Genomic DNA, 21,939 nt, shown 5'->3' on the forward strand with positions numbered 1-21,939 from the left:
TGGGGGAGTATAACAAGGCTTCAGTCATTGCTTTTCATAAAGTGCTTTGGGATCCCTTTGGGAAAGGGGACTGGCAGAATATTATTACTAAGTGGCTTCAATTTCAAACCAAATGGAACCATTTTCTCCAGTGTAATTATTGCTTCGAGCATTTGTGAACGTTCTTAAAATGGAATGGATCTCGTCTTTAAGTACCCACTTCTCAAAATATCAATACCTAGAGTGAATGTTTTTAATTATAATCCCACAGCTACCTTTGCCAATCAAGAGGATGTGAAAGCCTGGTCAGTGGTTGCACAGAGTTTGCATCCCCAACTTCTATTTTCTGGGCTGGGCTCTTTCATGAATAGGTAGCAGGAGTGTAATCAAAGAAGTCTAGCCAAACATGAATTATGTCCACGTGGCCGAGGTGACAGGCTTGTGTCTCTTCTAAGACATCAGTGACAAGATGCACAGTCATTGTATGGCTACATTCTTAGATCAGATTTGTGAGCTTCATGTGTGCCCAGGAAAGTGTTTCACACTTGATTGTTTGGTTCTCTGTAGCTGTTAGAATAGGCATAGATCTGAGAGAGTCTCAGTCAATGATTTTTAAGGATTTCCACAAGGGATGAGACCTTGGTAATGCAGGTGAAAGCCTATTGCAAAGCCCCGGAAAAGAAACCTGGGTCAGGAAAATTTCCTCCAGAGCTTCTCAGATTGTGTTTCACATGAATAAAAGAGCAAATCCATTGTATCCAAAGCAAAGCAAAGCAAAGCAAAACCAAACCAACCAAACCAATAAAGTAATGCAAACAAAAATCCCTAGACTTTGTGAAGTCTATTATTTTTTAAAAGCAAATAAATAAAAAACTGAAGCAGAGGATATATTTCTTTTTTGGTCACAAAACTGTATTAATTTAGACCGGGCTCACAAGTGTTGTAGAGTTGTAGGGTAACTCTACCTGAATAAATAGCTAATTATTGAGGATATAACACGTCCTTATGGGAATCTTGCTAGCAAAATGTACTTGCTAACAAATGGATTAAGTATGCCTATTGAAATTTACTGTGCATTATTCACTTCGTGAGCATGCCTCTTTTTCTCATGGAAATGAAAATAAACTTGGTGTCTTCTATATAAACGACTGGGTTTAAAAATTAATGCAGTTTGGGTCCACAAAGCCAGAACTTACTGACTAAACAAGGCATTGGAAGGGTGGGAAGTCTCTGCCTCAGCTGCTTGGTAAACACCTCCCATCTAATTCCCACTCACAGACAGCTTCCTGAATCAGCAGAACCAACAGGAGCAGAGGCTCGCTTGGCTTGTTAGTTCTGGACAATCTTACCTCACAAACTCATTCAATATACATAGACTGCCTTCTAGTTAGCAATGAGTAGAAGCTGAGAGCAGATAACTCTACTATTAACTAAGATAACTAAGGTATGTTATTATCTAACATAATTGAAATTTCTCCCAAATTAGCTTTTTAATTAGCAAACTTAGCTTAGAGATCCATCACCTGATAATTGTATTCCCTAGCAAAAGGGAGCTCTGTGATACTGGAAAATTTTTTTGGTAAATGTTGAGCAAAGGACTTGAATTTGGAATAAGAAGTAGATAATTTTGACAAAGAGTAAATTGCCTGTAGGCAGGTCTTGATGAGGTGTGTACCATTTCCCACTGGGACAGACTACTATAAAGGGAATGGTTGTGGTCTTCCAATCCTAACTCTGAGACTAAACAAGCCATGACCTTGAGCAAGTCACTTAACCTCTCTGGGCCTCAGCAGCCCTACCTGTAAAGTATTTAAGAAAAATTTTATGACCCCTTTTAGTTATAACCTTCACTCCTCCCATATGCACAGAATTCACTCAGACAGAAGAAAGCTGTTTTTTAAAATCCTCTCAGGCATAGAAAAGAAGCTGTAGTGATTCTGATCAAGATTCTTTGGGAGGTTCACTAAGTATAACATCTCTTAAAAAAATAAAGACTGAGCTCTAGGCTTTAGTTTTCTAATGGCTGTAGGCCGTGGGCCAAATCTGCACCTTTCCAGCGGGGTAATTATTTATGTTTAAATTAAATGTTTTAAAAATGGAAGGGATCAGAATAACATTGTGAACAGGGGACTTTGTATGAACTCCCATGAGGAGAAATGGTAGGACTATGAGGACGGGAATAGGGTCATAAAGAGCAATATTTAACTGAAATGCCTGTGAAGCAGAAAAGGACCATTTAGAATGTCAGTGAACTGAATGGTCTTGGCTCCAGGAGTTGAGAAGACTCATGACTTTCTTGAATAGGCAGTGTGATTTCTCTTTGATTTGAGTTTCTCATTTGTGAGAAATTCAGGTAGTAGGCCATGTGACCAAAGCAGGAGTCCCATGTGTATTTTGAGCACATTTGGAGCAAACCACTGGTGAGGCTTTGAAGGAAAGATTTTTCCTTATAGCCACCTGGCCAGATGATCTTGGGGGCAAAACTGATGTTTAAAGGAGTGACTGAGAGAGGAAGGTAGCCATTGTAGCCTGGGGCAATTTGTCTTCATCTGTGATATGGAGCTAGTGATGTGCTTGTGGGGCTGTGAGGAGTCCACCACTGCCTGGCCATATGTGCAGGCCATGACTATTTCATCACTTCAGAATCTGGAGAAGATCCAATGTGATTTTCACTGACAGACTTATGGACTTAGTTTGCTTAGTTTGTTTTAGAATAGTAAAGGAAATATACTTTTGTTTATGTTCTTCTCCCTCCTCTTATCTATAAATTACGGTTTCACTTAATTCATCCATTTCCTTGCACCATGGAACAATTCGATACTCACTTTCACATTTAAATAGGAGCTGAGTGTGCTGGAAGGGTTTCTTCTTGCCTTATTCTATCTTTGCAAGACAGAGCTGGAAGTGTGTTCCACTTTTGTTTCTGGTGATCTCCACACAGCAGTAAGGGCCTACTTGGGTTAAGTCCTGATTATAAATTGGATTTGGTGAATTCTGAGAACCCTGCACTTTGGCATGACCTAAACCATTTCCAGTTTAGCTGATAGGAAACCTAACACAAGCCTTCTTGATCCCATGGCATGAAGAAACAATCAGGGCCTCTTTCCTCCAAACTCTTCTCAAGGTTTGGATTGGAAGGAAAACCAATGCCAATCTTATTTCCATCTATAGAACTTCTCTTCATCCAAATTCATGAAAGAGCCCTAAGCCCAGGGGTCAGACTATAGAACCAGCTGCAGAGTGGTATCTCTTTGGCCTGTTCTACCACAGCAATAGGTACCATGGCCGGGGTACTGAATCACTGCGTCTCAGACTTCGTGTGATACAAAAACTCCTCCATGCCTTTTCTAGGCTGAAATGGGAATGGCACTGGCCACTCTGGCCTCCATCCCCTCTACTTTCCAAAAAGAGGGCCTTGAATCTGAAACCGTTGGATTTGTAACATTCAAAACGTGAAAATGGGCTGGGAAGGCAGTGGGGCAGGCTGGGGTAGGGTGATGGAAAATGCAGGGATGGGAGTGCCGCAGTGGACAGCCATCATGTCTCCCTAAAGCATGCTGCTGAGTATTTCTGATACCGGTGAGGTGGGATCCTCTGGCTTCATCTCAGGGCCCGAGGGGCTAGGCAGGCAGGCGCGGTCTCCAGGCGTTGGGCTCAAGCCGGCCCATGGCTTTGCGTCCTGCCCCACAAGGGCCCCAGCATAGGGCTCCACGTAGATGCGGCGGATAGAAGGCCTGGGGTCCTGAAGGCAGCCCTTCTGCTCCTCCGGGAGGCTGGTGGCATGAGCCAGGCCCAGGCCCCGGGGCCCATCGAGCGCTGGACCAGGACGCTCGGCTTCCCCGAGGTCCTGATCCAGGCCGCAGGCCTGGGACAGGTGCGGGGTGTAGACACCCTCGGAAAGTGACAAAGACTGTGTCTCGCTGTGCATGCGCAGCCAGCGGTGGTGGCGGCTGAAGCCACCATAGTGCTGGTGCTTGGCCGGCTTCCGCTTTCCCAGGAAGCCCAGCGGCGGCCGCGCGCCTGGTGCCATTTTGGTGTAGATCTTGGGTGTGAATCCTGTGAGCGTCAGGCTGTGGAGGAGTTCTGCGCAGGAGTGGTCCGGGTCTGAACCTTGAGCCCGGCCCATCGTGTCCTGGCCTGGTCCAGTCGGGCTCTTCATGTCGTGCACTTGTAGGACGTCGGGAGCACTGCCGCTGAGGCCGCTGAGGGCTTGTTGGGCGATGTCATGTGCAGACAGGTAGACCAAGTCCAAGTCCCGGGGACTCAGGGCATCACTGGAGTCATAGTCACTGTCCGTGGGGAGGAAGACTTCCGAGCAGGCTTCTTCATCAGAGCAGGGCTGCGACTCTGCAAAGTCAGAGACAGATTTTAGAAAAAGATACTTTCAGCTAGGGCCTGCCTTTCCGGGAGTAGGGCTGTGCTTCAGATTGTAGTGTCACTTGAAATTCTTAGAAATATCAGAAACGCCACTGCAAAATAAGTACTAGGCACTGGTCTTTGGTTAAGGGAAAGAAAGGGACAGGTCTAACCCAGACAGTGCAGAGGAACATTCCCCGTATTCCTCACGCCAACTTTTTTTTTTCCCCTTACACGCACTTTTATCCTTTGGGCATCTGTCTGTAGAGGATAAAATAAAATGAAGCTGAATATTACACATTTATTCAGCCCATATACTTATTTCAGAGATGATCTTTGTATTTGACAAAGTAGCAGTAAAAGGGGAAAAGAAAAAGATACTGTTGGCTGAAGATGGGAAATCTGGTTTCAAATCCTAGCCACTTTCTACCTACTAAGATCTTTTAATTTTCCATAGAGCTTACTGAATAGCCTTTGATGAATACTGTACATTCTGATAAATGTGCAAATGGTCTTGAAAAAGTAGTCTCTAATCTTTAAAATTTAAGGAAATTCCACCCCCCCCCAACTCCCGGCCTGGATTTTTAAAGGACATGTAGTAAGTTGATCTAAAAATTTATCTGGAAAAGAAAATTTATGAGAGTAGGTAACTTTCTTTTTAAGAGATAAAATAGGAAAACTTTTGCCTACTACATACTGTAGAATTTTGGGCATTAAAATTTTGTAGTATTGTGTAGAAACAGGTAAACAGATCTGTAGAAAAGAAAAATGGAGTGGGGGATGTAGTTGAGTGGCCCTGCACCTGCCTGGAAAGTACAAGGTCCTGGGTTTGATCCTGGTCCAAAAAAAAAAAAAAATCCAGGAACAGCTTGTAAGCCTGTGATAATATGATAAAGATAACATTTCAAAGTAGGGAATGAAATAAGATCATTCAATATGTAGTATTGGGATAGTTGGCTATCCTTTTAGCAAGATAATTAGAGAAAATTCTACCTCATACTGTATATGACAATAATATCCAAATAGGTTAAATATAATAAGTAAACCTCAAAATACCAGGGGACAATATACTTGTAATTTTGGGTAGGAAAGCCTATTTAAAAATCAAGGCAACCCCCCCATCATAAAAGATGTGGCTGATAAATTTGAGTACATCAAATTTTAATACTTTGTAAAACAAATGATGCCAGAGTGTAGCTTTTTTTTCCTCTGACCTTAAGAAATGATATACATACTTGTAATTGTTAGTCTTGCTTTCTCACTGCTTGTTGGTACCCAGTATCTATTATCCTTTTTTAGTTACAAAATCTTAATTTTATATGGGACAGCAACACACTCATGTAAAAGATCACTTTTTATAAAAAATATATTTTTAATTTTTAGCTTTTCTTGCAGCTAGGCATAGCCATTTAAGTTTGGTTTACTGAGATAGGGCTAAAAGTACGGTATGAAACTTCTGTAGTGCTGCACAATGAGAACTGGTTTAGGTGGGAGACAGGCCATTTTGTTCTTCTTTCCTTTCACTTGTCTATAACAGTATGTGCCAAGGCACCATTTGAAATAGAAGCCATGTGGTACAATGGTGGAATTGAAAATTTGAGCTTGGTCCTTGAAGACCTTGAAGTTCATAATGACCCTTAACTTTCTAGAATTCTGGGATTCTCCATGCAAGAGAAAAATACAGTATCTTGTGTTTATAACACCCGTATTTGGGGTTTCTCAAACTTGGATCCAAATTTAATCCTAAATGTTACAAACCTAAATGTCCATCAGAATAGTTAAATAAATTGTGGCTTATCCGTGCTGTGGAATATCATCCAGCAGCTATGAAGGTTAAAATCGACCCACATGTTTAAATAATGGCTACCAATAAAGGACTCCTTCTTTTGCAGTTTTGAATTCTACTCTTGCGTTCATAGTTTTGTTCAGTTTACTTGAAGATCTAAAAGTCCGATTTTTTTTTACTTCTCTGTACTTCTGTAAAATTTCTTGTTCTTTGGCACTTCGCCTTTATAGGCTTGTGTTATTAGCTATCTTTTTTATGTAAATGTAGCATCTTGGTTTCCTCAGTAGGACCACGGACTGTCTTTGATTCATCCATTCATTCAACAATGAAGATTTGATATTAACTTAACTCCTCTAACAGAAACAGGATACAGGTGGTCTTCAATTTAATGATGGCTCAACTTAAAGTATTTCAACTTCACAGTGGTATAAAAGCAGCATGCAAACAGTTGGAAACTTATTTCACATTTTGACATTTGTTCTTTTCTCAGGCGTGCAGTAGGTGGTCCAATAGATTCTCTTATAACTAGCACATCCATACCAATAGATTCTCTTAATACCAGGCAGTGACCATGAAGCTGTGGCTCTCTAGTTAGCCATGTGATCATGGTGTTAACAACATATTCTGCAGTGCAGGGTGCTGCTAAGCTATGATGTTTGATAGGTGAGGTATATTAAATGTATTTTTGGGGGGGTACTGGGTGCATTTTTGATTTACTGTATTTTCAGCCTATGGTAGGCTTATCTGAATGGAAACTCATTGTGAGCCAAAGAGCATCTGTATTGGTGCTTGAGTGGATATAAAATTTAGAAGAAATTAGACTGTCTCCAGAGAGTTTACTGTTTTAAGAGAAGTATAAGACAAATAGGGATCTGTGAGAGCCTGTGGCAGAATATAGGTTTTATAAGAGAAGATGTAGACTTATAGAACAGAGGGATGACATTGTACTGGGATAGAATTAACAAAATACTGTGTCATCTCATTCTTTTCTATCTCTGTTTTCTCTATTATTCATCCACTTAAAATTGATTCATGGCAGGTATTAATAGTAGGCAAATAATGACATCAGGATTATAAAGAGGAATGAGAGGAAAAGGAAATGGTACGCATAATCCTATTTGACTAGAAAATGGGGAGCAGGAGTGGGATATTGGGAAAATGAGGCTACAAAGGAAGAATACCTGCAGTTGCACTCTTGGAAATTTATCTTAGAAAAATTAAGCCTTATTTTCACACAATAACAGCAGCATCTTTATTGGTAATAGCTTCAAACAGACTACTTATGTCTGATGCTTGTCAGTGGATGAAAGGCTGAACTAAGAACCAAGACCTGACATGTAAAGGTACAAGCTCCCAGTAATGAATGTAACTGTACTGTGTACCTAGAATGTTCCGATAAATTAAATTAAAAAAAAAATACAAAGGCTGAACTAGCACATCCATACCACAGAATACTACTCATCAATATAAAGTATTCTATTATGTCACATTGGTGAAATAATTATGGAGACAAAGAACAGATTATTAGTGGCCAGGATAGGAACAGAGGGGGGTGGTGGGGGTAAGGCCATAAAATGGTCACAGAGGGAATTTTATGTTGATGTTACAATTGAGATTATGGCAGTGGTTACCCAGGCCATATATGTGATAAAATAGCAAAAAGGTATACATGTGAGCCCAAGTACATGTATACACACACATACACAATGGGTATATTTAACTGTTGAGATCTGGATAAATGCTATGGATTGTACCCACTTCCCACTTTTGATGTTGTACAAGATGTGTGATACCGGAGTGCGGGGGGAGTGAGAAAAGAATTGTGATCTATCATGTTGGTAATTATTTCAAAGTAAATGATTTAAAAAGAGAATAGAATGTAAACAAGATATGATGAAACTGAAGGAAACTATTCAGTGCCTAAATAAGGAGCAGTGTATTTAATGCTTAAATTTGCATTTTGCAGATGATAAAACTGGCTTATTAAATTTTGTGACTCAGTTGATAAGTATCTCAATAGGTACCCAAATGAAGATTCGTTGAACTCCAAAGACTTGCTGTGTGCCATCCATTTTAGCATTTCTGTGGGGTTTTGGTGGAAGCTTCCTGAGGGCTGGGACCTGGTTCATATAATTCCCTTAAACAGAATTATGCTATTTAAGCTCCCCTAAGGGCTTCTTGACTTTGGTGCTGCAAAAGAAATATGTTAATTTAGATCTTGCATTAGTTCCCCATGGCTGCTGTAGCAAATATAATACTAGATGGGTTAAAATGAGAAAAATGTATTTGTTCTTACTCTTGAAGCCTGAGTTCAAAATTAAGCTTTCAGCATGGCCACATTTTCTCTAGAGGTTCTAGAAGGAGAATACTTTCTTGCTTCTTCCAGCTATTGCATTCCTTGTGGATGCATCACTCCAGTTTCTGTTTTCTGTTGTCCTGTAGCCTCTCTTCTCTGTGTCTTCTCTTCTATTTCTTACAAGGATATTTGTCATTGGATTTAGGACCCACCCAGATAATCCAGGATGATCTCTTCTCAGAGTTATTTAATAATAATTGCAAAGACCCATTTTCTAAATAGGGTTGCACGGATAGGTTACAAGGGTTAGCCCATGGATATATCTTTTTTGGGGGCCACCATTCAACCCACTAGAGAACTGATAATAAAAATGACTATAAGTAGAGGCAACCATTGAAGAGTTTGTGTAACTTTCTTCATCTTTCCAGTTCATTGTCAAGTTCGCTTTGTAAAAGCAGTTTGTATTTCCTTCTCAGTGTATGAACACTTATTGATGGAGCGGACTAAGGGATATAAGATTATGTACAGAGGAGCTGCCATTCTCGTATTTAAATGGGGCATCATATTTTAAGGCCCTATGCTCATTTCCTCAGGTGGAATTAGTTGCTCAGTTCTCTTAGCTCTTACAGAGTTTTATTTACATCTGTGTTACTACACTTACCAAACTTTATCATAAATTACTCATTTTGATTTATCTCCCTCATTACACTAGGATCTCTGGAAAGCATGCACTCCATCTTACTCATCTCTGTGTAGTAATTTGTGAAGAAGTAGTCACTGAAGGAATGGCCTAAAGAATAAGTTAAGCAAATGGATGTGTAACATTTTCTGTATTTTCCTGATTATTGAATCTGGACAGTGGATATATGAGTAGACCAGGAGGACTTGCCTGTTAGACTGTGTTTTAATCATCCTTACATTCTTAACCTCTTGTACTTCAGTGCATGTTGAATTGAAATGAAATTGAAACAGGTATTGACATTTGTGAGTATAGAGTAGTGAGATTTGACTGTCCCTTAAAAGCAATACTGAAACACCTTGAGAAGTTCTAGTTAACTGGCCATAGAAATTCCTTAAAATAATCACTTAAGTCATTTTGCTTTGTCTTTGGTGATATTTGACTCCAGGGTTAGCCCAAGTGTAGTGGAAATAATTGTCATATAATTAGATAAATCTGGGCTAAAATTCTGTATCACTCCTTACTCTGTATATGCTTTTGAACAAATCATTTAGCTTTTCTGAACCTTTCTTTATCTGCAGCAGGTAGTTCTTTATATTGCTTGTCTTCCGTAGGTACTGTGAAGATTTAATTTTTGTGTTAAATATACTTTAAATGCCTTACAAACAAAATATTAATATTGAGATCCTTTCCACCCTCAATAGAGAATAATTAGAAAACATAAATTTCAGTAGAGTCTGAATTAGCAATCATTTATACTTGCAGATTTTGTTGTGAGAATGCTCCTGATAATAAAGGAGAACAATAATTTATTATATGGTATCTTCAGTTGACCAAATCCAGTACTTTATTTCCTAATTATATTTATAGTGAATTAGTACATGATGTTACTTTAATTCTTAGGAGCATGAGAAATAGTGGTTTAAATCAAAGAAGACCTAGCTGAAACTGTAGTACCCAGGAAGGGGGTGCAAAAGGCTTTCATATGGGATGGTGAATATTTTGTTGACTCAGGGATCCACACTTGGGAAGCAGAACTCTCGTGGGAACCTAAATATTCGATTTGGATGGTGTTCATATTATTTATTAGAAGACTTAGTGGAATCTATTGCTTAAAGTGGGATACCTCTCCCAGAACAGGCTGGGAAAATGTCCAGGATGCCAGCCAGGGCACTGAGGAGAGTTTCCAAGGACTTAGGCCAGTGTTACTCCCTCCCTTCTTGGGAAAGAATGCGAAGTGCAGCTTCTATCCCTAGATCCAGGCCATATGCTCCATTAACCATTGTAGGTACCTTGCCCAGTTGTTATTTTAACAAACCTGGTTGTACTGCTGATTTCCCTTAGAGGGCTCACTGGGCAGGCCACCACTGGTAAAACCTTGAGTTTCCCCTCTGGTTGACCCGGGAGCTGTTAGATGAAAGTTCTGCCGATAGTATTAGTACTGGCTTAGGAAGCTTGGCTTTCTTGCCATTGTAATGGGTGTTGCAACTCTTGGTCTCTATGGGTCACGCCAACAACAGCAGAGTATAGTTGATGTTTGAGGGCATTATGGAGGAGATGACATTTCAGGAAAGAATAATTAATTTAATGTTACTGCTTTTTTTCCTTAAAGGCAGGGGGTATGGCACGACAGAAAGAGAAATAATACATCATATTTGTACTAAAATTCATCTTCACCTTTTTTCCTCATACTTGGAATTGAAACTAGAGCCTCTGCATTGTGCTGTATCCCCAAGTCTTGTTTTTTGTTTTTTATTTTATATTTTTAGAATTCTGAGACAGATTGCTAGATCACTCAGTTGCCCTGGGCTGGGCTTGAATTTGTAATCCTTTTGTCTCAGCCTCCCAAAGTGCTGGGATTACAGGTAGGCACCACCATACCCGGTCTATCTTCACATTGTTAATGTACCGCTATCCAGCTTTATATATATTTTTGTGCTTCCACTGAGTCTATATCCATTATTTTTGGGTAGCATTTAATTTATAAATGAAAAATTTTACTGAATCTTTCCTCAGGTCTTGGGTATAACCTCAGAGGTTTGTTCAACTTCTAATTTCCAAAGAGAAATAATTTCTCCAGATTCTTGAGGATGTTTTGAAATGTTTGGTTTGTGCTATAATGTTCTTAACATCACCAGGGAAAAGGTTAGCAGGAAGATTTACCCTTGGAAGACCAAGATAATCTTCAACTGCATCTGAAGAAAACAATGCCACTGTCCCCGCTATTGCCTCACACATGTGTCACTAGGAGAAACATCAGTATAGGAAAAAAAATTTGCTGTTGCCTGTGACTACTGTGCCCACAGAAAAGGAGTGGGTGTGAAAATACCCATGTGATGGATCAAATCATTCCACCCCCTGCCTTGAACTGCCTTTTCTAGGAGCCAATTTTCCCTCTTGGGTCCTTGGGAGATGCTTAATTTTAATTGACTGGGAAGTTCTACTTTGTGTTTTGAAAACCACACAGAAATGGGAAGTAAGTTAAAGAGTTCTAGTCCCTGCCTTCCCATCCCCCCAAAAACAAATCCAAGATACTGGACAGCCTTAAAACAGAATCTTAGGTTTGTACCAGTGACTTGATCTGTGATAGGGTGTTTATTTCCATGAATCTTAGAAATAAAGTTAACCACACCCACCCAGAATGGAGCTGTGTTGCTAACTTTACCCTGGGAGTACCCAGTGGGGATGTTCCTCTAAATTGGATTTTCCCTTTTCCTAGATGGTTTCCAAATAACTCAAGGTGGTCACACTTATGGAGAGGACAGAGTGTAGTGGTAGATTTCATTGCTCTGAAATGCTTCCGTTTTTGAGAAGGGATGGGACATTAAGTGTTTCTCTCCAGCTTTCAACAGAGCTTCCTTGTCATTGGGTTCCATTTGTCATTTGCTGCCCTCAACGTCTTTGTTTCACGGCCTGTGGAATCTTGGCTTCAGAGAACTAAATGGCCCCAGCAGAGTGCTGTATTTTAAGAAACAGAACGATGATCACTCACATTTTAAGTTAATAAAATCTGAATGTAATTGGTCAGATCCTCCCAGGAGGGAGTGTGTATGATCTGTCCTCAGGCCAGTGTGAAAGTTTGGCATTTCTAGGCAGAGAGGAGGCCACCCTCATACAACCAGGGAGGAGCCCACTTGGGGCCCTGTGGCAAAGAGAAGATTAAACACTGGGAAAGTTCTTTGAACAGAGAGGGCAGACAAACTGTGAAGGTGGAAATAAAACTGAAGAGTTGTTTGTGGAATTATGTGAACTGTGGAACATTACAGGTCATATCTTTCCTGCCTTAAAATATGCCTGTCAGTCTCAACACTTCTCTAGTTACTGCCTTCCCTCCCTTTTCCCTTTCACAGCCAACATTTAAAAAATGTGTCTTACTGGTCTCATTTCTTTACTTCTTTTTTACTTCTTAATCTTATGTTCAGCTTCTTTCTCCTTCCCTTTGCCAAATGCCCTCATCAAGATTACTGGTGACTTTCTTATTGAAAAAAGTAAAACAACAGAAGACATACAGTTGCTTTATTTAACTCCTATCATTTGACGGTACTTTACTTCTGCGGTGCTACTCTTTCGTTCTTTCTGTGTTGTTCCTTAGTCTAAGAAAACTTACTACCCCACTCCATAGGAATCCATAGTCTCCTTATTTTTAATCTACTCCTTTTAGGGACTCTTAAGCATTTTGATAGTTTCATATATGATTCACATGGCAAGAGTTTCTTAAATCTGTATCATGAGCCCAGTTTTCTTTCCTGAGCTCCAGACTATATATCTTAAATTTGCCTTTCTCTGTGGAATATTCCAAAGCTAACTCTTTCAAAATTCCCAACTGCCCAAGCTTGTTTCTCCTTTCTTATGTATGTAGGTAGGTATGTAAATATTTTGGTAAATGGCATTATGATACCCTGAGACCCTAAAGCCAGAAAACAGTATCCTTTGTTAGTAGCATTGCTCTCCCTGCCTTTAATGTTATTTTTTCCCCTTCTGTGGCCATGTCATATGATAGCAAGATTTGATTTTAAAGAGTAATTCAAATCTATCAATGCTTTCTTAAAAGTTTCTTATGGCTTTCTGTCTCTAGTAGGATATAATAAAAACTTCTCGGCAGGGCCTATTCTGACCCTCTTCTCTCTACCCTATCATTTCTTTCTTTCCTTCATTGTTTGTCATTCTTTCTAGATGTAACTTTTACAGGAGTGAGATTTTGCTTTATTGCTATATATATATCACTGCTACTTTGAAAAATGCCTGGCACATAGTGGGCAACCAATAAATATTTTTTAAATGGAAAAAAGAGAAGTGTCTTTAGATCCTGAGTCTCAACCAGATTAATCCATTTCCTGAATTACAGCATAGTTGTAAAGTCTGCTTTTTCTGCTTTATAATCCTCTTCTCTTCTCTCTTTTCCTGCTCAGCTTCCCTTTATTCTTAGTACTGGATTCAGTCACCTGGTCAGGGAGTCTTACTTTGATCTTGTAAGTTTAAAGGTTAATATCTTCAATAGACTCCATAACCCATATGTAATTAATGTGTAATTTTAGTTAATGTATTCACCTCTCCCATTAGACTAGCTCTGGCAGAGATGATATTTGATTTATATCTCTGGCATAGTTGAGCTTTATAAAATACACTCTGAAAACTCTTATTTGAATAATTCTTTTGTCGAATTAGTTGTAGGTCATAGACTACTTTGATAATGTATATTGGCTGTCTCCCAAGTTCTTCTGCTTGCCAAGTTTTGTTTTTTATTTATAGAGATTTCTGAAACATAGGAACACATACAAACTTGCTTTTAGAAAAGGCTTATCTCCCTGCTAAAGTTTTCATAAGAATAACACATATGATGTCTGTATTACCTATTATATCCCATGCATATCTGATATAGATTGTCTTATTCACAAGTAGCTCTTCAAGGTGTAGACATTACTCCCATTTCACATACATGGGAACTGAGACTCAAAGGCAATAATCTGTTCAAGTATATACAAGAAGTACAGCTGGGATTTGAATCCAGGCCTCTTGATTTCTAAACCCAAACTCTTTCTGTTACACCATGCTGCCCCCTATGGGACAAGCCCACAAATCAAAACTGCTTATTAAAAATATAGAGATTATAAAATTGGAGTTCTTTTATGCTATAGAAATAAGAAAGATGCTCGGAATGGCCGTTGTTTTAATTGATGTGAAAAATGACATTAGTCTCAAGGCTAGGGAAGAACATTACACAGAATTGCCTTTGCTTAGTCTGCTTTTTCTCTGCTTACAAGCATAAAGGTATTTTATAGACATTTGTGTTAACCGAGTCATGTTGTCTCTGATAGCATTTGCTGGGTGAAGTCGGACTTAACCTCAAAGGAGGATCTCCATCTGCTTGTCCGAAAGTTCATCATATTCACAATGAGGCCGAGCTACTTCTTTGGTCTCAGTTTAATGACACTAGTTTACCCAAGATTCATCTTTTTTCCTATCTCCTATTCTGGAACATTGGTGCCCTGTGGTTGGGAAGTCTGCCCTCACCTCTTACCTCTGACCTACTTCTTGTCCCATTTTGTCAGTTCCTCTTTATCAGTCTGGACCTGTTTTTCCCCTTTCCTGGTTTTGGTTGATTCCCTTGGCTGACATTGCCCTCATCCAACGCCGCACCAGCCCCCATTCTACATTTCCAAATCCTTTCCTTTGATCTGTGTCCTTTCATATCTTGGAAGTGTGGGCTAGCCCTGACCTGAAATGTCCCAACCTCTAAATGGAGTTGATTTCAGATTATTCCTGCCCTTCCATTGGGCTGATTTGGTTTCTTTTATGCTTTTAGGCTCCGATCAGTGTTTCCAGCCACTTGCTAGAATGAAAGCCTCAGCACAAAGAACCTTACCAGCAGAGAGAAAGGATCAAGAATCAGGTGACTGAACCAAAGAATTGAATTTTACTGCTTACCACTCACTGCCTTTCTTCTGTGCATCTCGGGCGATGGTGATGGTGATGGAAGACAGTCTATATGTGATGATGTAGAGTTAATTTTCTTCAGGTTCTGCTCATCTGAAGGATCTATCAGCTTAGTGATAAGCAATCCAGAAACTGGTTGCTTGTATCTTGCATATTGTAGAGCATCCATGATCCATCTCATTTCACGCCAAACTTCATCTGTTTGCTTGGGAATAAAATGGTAAAATACATTAAGCCATGAAACAGCTATTAAAAAGGACTTTTCCTGAGAGCTCAAGATGATCCACTTTCCACAGTATTGATTTTAAGCAAGTGTAAAATATTTTCAAAATATATTTGCTTAGCCAGAAAATGCTTCTTTACAATCTTTGTGTTTTGCATATTTTTTACCATAGAACTTTGTCATATAGTGGGAAGAGTGGAAGACCCAGATTCTACTTAGCTCTGTAATTGCCTTTAGCAAATCATTCAATAATTTTTGAAACTTAGTTGGCCTTATCTGTAGACTACGGGCAAAGCATCTTCTCTTTTATACTTCACAGGGTTGTTACAGTGATGGAGTGAAATGATAAATTTGAAAGAGCTTTGTGATACTTCAGGGTATATTGCTCACACATATAAAATGTTATTAACTCAGCATATGATAAAATATTTCTCATTGGAGCATTGTTGGGAGGGGATATGGTAAAGTATAAATTTCAGAATTTCTGTGTTAAAAGTATATATTAAATATTTCTTACGTGGAAAGTACTTCACTAGTACAAAACAACTTATTCTTTTTATGTCTATTTTTGATTAGTACATGTTTTCAGTACACGTTTGCATTCATCTTAGGGAGTAGCTGTGTGTATTTAACATTTATTAATTCTTTTTATTCCCTTTTCCCTTTTCTTCCTCTGTTTCTAGAGCCCCTTGCCATTTGCAAAAGATCTATCTCCTTGTGCCTATCTTTAATTTTTTAAACTCTTTATACTTTGGGTCTCATATAAAAAAGTTATATGTTTAAACTCATGTATCTGATTTATTATCCTAACATTATGTCATCAAGGTGTATCCATTTTCTACATTGATTCATATTTCTCCTTCTTCATGACAGAGTAGTACCCCACTGCATATAAATACCACATCTTCACTAGGCAATCATCTATTAATAGATATATAAGCTACTTCTGAGGTTTAGCTATTATGAGTTGTGCTGCTATAAATATGGGTATGCATGTATCATTGTGGTATGATGTCTTCAACTCTTTTGGGAAGACACCTAGAAAAAGAAAAGCTGGGTTGAATGGAATTCTAGTTTTATTTTTTTTAAGGGATCACTGTACTGATTTCCATAGCATTGGCGGAATTTACGTTTCCACAAACTTAAGTAACTTAGGCATTCTTAATCTTATTTTTAGAGTAGTATATTTTAGGTTGTTACCATTTTGATTTCTGGATTACCAAAATGATGTTAATGACATTTTCATTTTAAAATACAATAGTAGTTTTTCTGAAGTACATTGGTATAAAAGTCACTCAGATTTTTGTGTCTCTTTCTGTACATGACAGGTATTCTCCAAGATCTTGACAGATGCCAGCCATGGTCTCTCTGGTTGCTCTGTTTCCAAGGAAGAGCTGTTAGTTACACAGTGCTTCCGAGGACTCTGGAGGGGTTCGCTTTGCACCTACTTTTACTTGGTGGCTTGGGCAAAGCATTAACTTCTTCAGGCCACATACTTAACTGTAAAAAGAGGAGGTTGGACTAGTCAGTGGTGGCACGCCGATGGCACATGTGCCTCAGTGGGCTGTTTATCACTGAAAGCTCTACAAGGTTTGCTATCACTGGATATCTAAGGTTATACTTTATGATTTATTTAAAAAAATTTATAAAGTTGTCATTCCACTTCCAGGTAGAAGGTGTTCATTGTATGAGTAATATAAGATTAAGGTTGACTTGATTATAGAGATTTTAAAGATAAGGTATTATCCAGTATTGTCTTTTTGAAATTCCTTCTTAGGTCTTTAATCAGTACTCAAACCTACCCTTTAATAATATTCACAAAGCCGGTTCTTCCAAAACAAAGTAGAGTCTGAAATAGTGACTTTTAGTCTGTTAGGTTTAGAGTAACAGTCAGGCTACAATAAATTAACGAGTGGCACCATGTGGTTGAGAGCCACTTTCCCTTGATTTTCAGTTCTGCTCTATCCTGAATTAGCAGGACTTGGCAGACTATCCAGGGCTGGTGATGACAGTATGAGATTGAGCTCCAGGATTTGTTAGCTTGGTGAGTTGAGAAGGAAGTTTGGCAATTGACAGGTCCATATGTAGCTACTAAGCCATTTTGAAAGAAGAAATCTGAAGTCAGAGATAAGACAATTGGGAATCCTGGATGAGACTGAATTTTCCTGATGAAATTGTTGCTATCTCAGTTGGATTTGATTAACTCTATCTCATGCAGCATACTCTTGTTTTGAAGTTATTTTAGACTTCATGTACTGCCATGATTGTGGAGAGCTTTAACAGTGTCTGTCAAGGACAGGGACTATGCTTTTGTGCCTTTTGCCTTCAGCTGTATAGAGTGTTTCCCCAAAATGATTGTTTATTGAATGGATGAATACGTAAATGTGCTATATACATAATTTTTTAGATCTCTAGCCTCAGAGTTATTATAAGGATTATAATAATGTAGATTAGTGTTCCTTATAAATTATGCATTGTTACAGTTTCAATTGTTATGACTTTTCATGATTATTACAGTGGGTTAAATTTGTACCTTAGTTACTTTTCTCTCCTTGCTACAACAAAATACCCAGCACCCAAAGTTAAAAGGGAAAGATTTATTTAGCTCAAAGTTTGTAGATATTTCAGTCCGTAATTGACTGGCTCCAAGGCAGGGCAGCATGGCAAGCAGGCATTGCAGAGGAGAAACAGCTCATGGTGGGCAGAAGGTAGCAAAGCAAGCAAGGGGGAAGGCAAGCCTCTCTCTGTCCCTTATATTGTATCCAGGCTACTGGGATAAGGGCAGTGCCAAACCATTCATTGGACTGTTTCAGTAATCATCCGACCTTAATCCTGGCACCTTTAATTCTAGCACTGCTGTATGAATCAACCACTTATTCTAGATTCAGCCACCTCTGAAAAAGCCCCACTTATGACTGTGCAAGGCTTTGTTATGGGCACAAGCCATAACAATGTGGATGCTAAAGAGTATGTTCCCAATGTCCAGAACCCATGACTCTTACCTTGTATGATAAGTAAATGTTAATATAATGTGGTTAAGGTTTTTGAGGAGTTTATCCTAGGTTGACACTAATTCTAATGACAAATGTCCTCATAAGGACACTCATATAAGAGTGAGGCAAAGGAGGACTGAGAGGGTATAAAACAAGGAAGCAATGTAACTACGGAAACAGGAAACAAAGTCATGTGGCTGTAAGTCAAGGAATGCCAGTGGCCACCCACAACTGGAAGAGTCAGAGAATGACTTTTCTTTTACGCTTTCTGCAGGAGTGCGGCTCAGCCAGCATGTTCATCATACTCTGGTCTCCAGAACTGTGAAAGGATACATTTCTTTTTGAAGGCCCCCAGTTTGTGGTAATTTGATTTAGAAGTCTTAGGAAATTAATATAGTTATTAATAATCTACCTATTCTCTTTTGATATAGTGGTTTAGCCTGTTGCTTAGGATGGATAGTGTGGAAATTAAAAAACATTGTCTAGAAGCAATACTGACTTCTTAATTTTTTCAGTGATAAGGTGGAGAGGTCTTAACTAAAACATAAAAACCCATGGGCACAGGGAGGCCTGTATATTGAATCTAAAAGGACTTGGTTAAGTAGCTCCAAAAGAAGTACAATTTTCACCCATCTTACCTTATACTGTTGATCTGAAAGTAACTGACAACATAATCCCCCCTGATTTTAAGGTCCAAATTCAACTTCTAAAGACTTGCTGACACATTTTAAAAAAGAAAGATTATGAACTCAATAAGTAGTCTGTTGATTAAAAGTTCTGCATCCATTTCTCACCCTGCTCTTTAAAAATTTCAGTTTTCATCCCATAAATTATACCCCTTTCTCTGTTCTCAGGCAAGATAATATTTTTATTAAGATGTAAAGGTGATTGGTTTTCTCACAGCACAGCTACAAGGTGCTTGAGGGGATGATAGATTGGCTGTATTTAATGAGCTGTGTTTCTATTACAGCTTAGAAGCATTTGAAGCATTACAGTATATAAATTATAGCCTAATTGCCCTTTAGGCTTTAGCAGCTCAAAATTGCCACACTCCAGGTCTCCACACTTTGACATTATTCTCTTCTCTTTCTTTTTCCTGTTCACTTTGCCATTTCTGCTGTACGTGCTGTCTATAAAGCCAGTATACCTTATCTATGGTTTTCTACACCTCTCCTGGTCCAGCCCTCCCCCTTTCTGGCTGCACTTCTTGGCTTCTTTTCCTAACTGTATTTATATAGACTCCTTTGCTCTTTACAATGTTTGGTTTGTGTAGTGACTTCAACACTGTCTTAGATCTGGAATCATACAAATGTTCTCCCGACTGGCGGTCGCCTCTGCAGGTTATGGTGTGTGGTGGGCTGAGCTGTGAACTCCAATGGGTGAGTGGCTGCAGCTGGTTTTCATTTTGAGAGAGACTAAGAAGTCAAATAGTAAGAGAGATGATATTGAAAGTATCTTCACTCAGTGAAGTTTATCCATTTTTGGTAGAGCTGGGTGGTACACTGAAGCCTATGGGTACAGTGAGATGGTCTGGTTTTACCCTGCCCAACAAGTAATTTTTTGAACCCTTTAAGGTACTGGCTTTTATCCAAGTCTATGTGTACATGGCTGGCTGGAAGCGGGTATGTACAAGATCTCTCAAATTACCTGCTCTGGGAGACCAGAACAGGCGAGTACTTTGAAAAATTCCTGGCCTGGCTTGCATACTTTATCCAGCCCTCTTAATAGTGTGATGAAAAGGAAAGAGAAAAAGGCAGTGGAACTCTAGGCTAAGTGAGAAAGAGAAGAACAGGGTAATGGTAAGGAAGTGAGAATGGAAGTCAGGAACTCTGATGGTTGGGGGGCGGCATTCAAGACTTCAGGAGACTAAAAAAGTCAGTCTCCATATTGGAACACATACTGGATTCAGGATGGCCTAAGCAGAATAAGGCAGAAACAACCTAAAGCATGGTTAGAGAAGTGTTTCTATAAATATATTTTTGGTTGGTAGAGTTCACTAGGTCCTTAGAATGAATCTAATCCAATCCTTTCATTCCATTCATAGAAGAAGGAATGAGGCCTCCAGAGATGAGGTGAGTTTCCCACCACTCCAGAGTTTATCAGTAGAACATTCAGGACTAACGTGTGTTCTTTGCTTTCTGCCCCATTTTTATTCTTACTGTGCTCCATTGTCTCTCTGATTTTTTCTGTGGAACTTTACATTGAATCCTGGTCATTACACATGCTAGGCAAGCATTCTAGCACTGAGCCATACCTCAAGACCTTTTTATTTTTATTTTTTTAATATTTGAGACAGGGTAGTTTTGCTGTTTTCCAGATTGGCTTTGAGCTTGTGATCCTTCTGCTTCAGCCTCCCAGGTAGCTGAGATTGTAAGTGTTTGTCACCATTCCTAGTTTGAAGTTTTAAATCCTACATTCTCAGGTAAAGAGAGCAAGTAACTTCATAAAAGGTTATTCCTTTATTCTAAAAGGTCACCTGAGATACTTATAGGATGAAGAAAGTAGGATATTTGTACAGATTTCTTTTCACTAATTGCAAGTGTATTGTAATATTTTCTTTGGGAATACTCCAGAGTCTCCATTCTTATATAGTTACATTTCCAGGAGTTTTTCTTCTTACTACTGAATGAAAGAATGAATATACAATTTATTGCATAATTATTATGTGCTAGACACTATTCTGAGTGCTTCACACACATTCTTTCCTTGAATTGTCCATTTAACACTATGAGCTTCAAGGATCTATATTATGATTCCTATTTTTCAGATGAGATTTAGACTAAGTGATTTATTGGCCCAAAGTTCGAAGCATTTCCTTATTTTAAATTCTCATTCCTCCTTGTCTGGATAGTTACAAGAGTTTCTTAGCTGGTTTCCCTACCTTTTGGTCATCTTGTTAAATCCAGGAAAGAGACGCAAATTATTTGGTGAGCAGGACCAATTAGAGTAAATGCTTGCAATCAACAAGCAGTATGGCCATAATAACACAGAGGAGACAAGTAGCCCTGCTACTATCTGTCCTACACAGAGTTGTGAGATCCTATAATTTACTTTTTCCAAAACTTTGGCTAGCATTTTCTTACCTACAAAATTAATGCAAATTCCTTACAAGGGGCTTTAATAAAGTCTTTGTCATCAGATCTCACTGCTATTTTTCAATCTTGCCTAATTTCTCATTACTGTTCCACAGTTAATTTATACTTCATCTGGCCTTGACTATGTGTCATTGCCCAAATGTTATTTTTCTGCTCTTTCTGCCTTATCTGTTTATACTTTCTGTCTGAATGCTCCATATTCTATTTTCTCTCACTATCATCTAATATAGTCCTTCAGCTTAGCTTAAACGTCAGTGACATCTGTGGCAGTTTTTCTGCTATCTACAGTGCAAGTAAATTCTTATTTTTTTGTGTTGACACAGCACTTTTTTTGGTATTTCTCTTTCAGCACTTAGAAAAATTTGCAAATAGTATTTCTAAATACTTCTTGTCTTGGCAGAATGATTTTTTTTTTTTTTTGGTACCAGGGATTGAACTCGGGTCTTTGTGCTTGCTAGGCAGGCTCTGGAACCACTGAGCTAAATCCCTGGCCCTACCGGAATGAATTTTAAAAGTTCAGTGACCATATCTGTTTCAACTTTATATCTACCATAAAATGTCTGACACCTGGCTGCTTACAAATATTTATGAAATTGAA

At 38.9% G+C, this 21,939-nt stretch overlaps 1 protein-coding gene and 1 long non-coding RNA gene across 2 annotated transcripts in view; one reads left to right on the top strand and one right to left on the bottom strand.

Annotated features, from left to right (window-relative positions):
* Positions 1 to 888: 888 nt before the first annotated feature.
* Positions 889 to 21,939, bottom strand: part of Ankfn1 (ankyrin repeat and fibronectin type III domain containing 1) — a 449,198-nt gene continuing 428,147 nt past the window's right edge. Inside the window, exons 24-25 of the mRNA XM_033762964.1 lie at positions 15,022 to 15,235; positions 889 to 4,326 (exon numbers count right to left, since the gene is read on the bottom strand). Of these exons, the coding sequence (XP_033618855.1) occupies positions 3,527 to 4,326; positions 15,022 to 15,235 (1,014 nt within the window). The 3' untranslated portion in view covers positions 889 to 3,526. The remainder of the gene's footprint in view (positions 4,327 to 15,021; positions 15,236 to 21,939) is intronic.
* LOC117285877 overlaps positions 4,146 to 21,939 on the top strand; it is a 47,369-nt gene continuing 29,575 nt past the window's right edge. The window contains exons 1-2 of the long non-coding RNA XR_004516990.1: positions 4,146 to 4,216; positions 14,900 to 14,986. This is a non-coding gene — a long non-coding RNA (uncharacterized LOC117285877). The remainder of the gene's footprint in view (positions 4,217 to 14,899; positions 14,987 to 21,939) is intronic.

Source organism: Fukomys damarensis, unplaced genomic scaffold (genome assembly GCF_012274545.1).
Source record: "Fukomys damarensis isolate Sample0158 unplaced genomic scaffold, DMR_v1.0_HiC HiC_scaffold_13, whole genome shotgun sequence".
In the NCBI taxonomy this organism is placed as follows: Eukaryota; Metazoa; Chordata; class Mammalia; order Rodentia; family Bathyergidae; genus Fukomys; species Fukomys damarensis.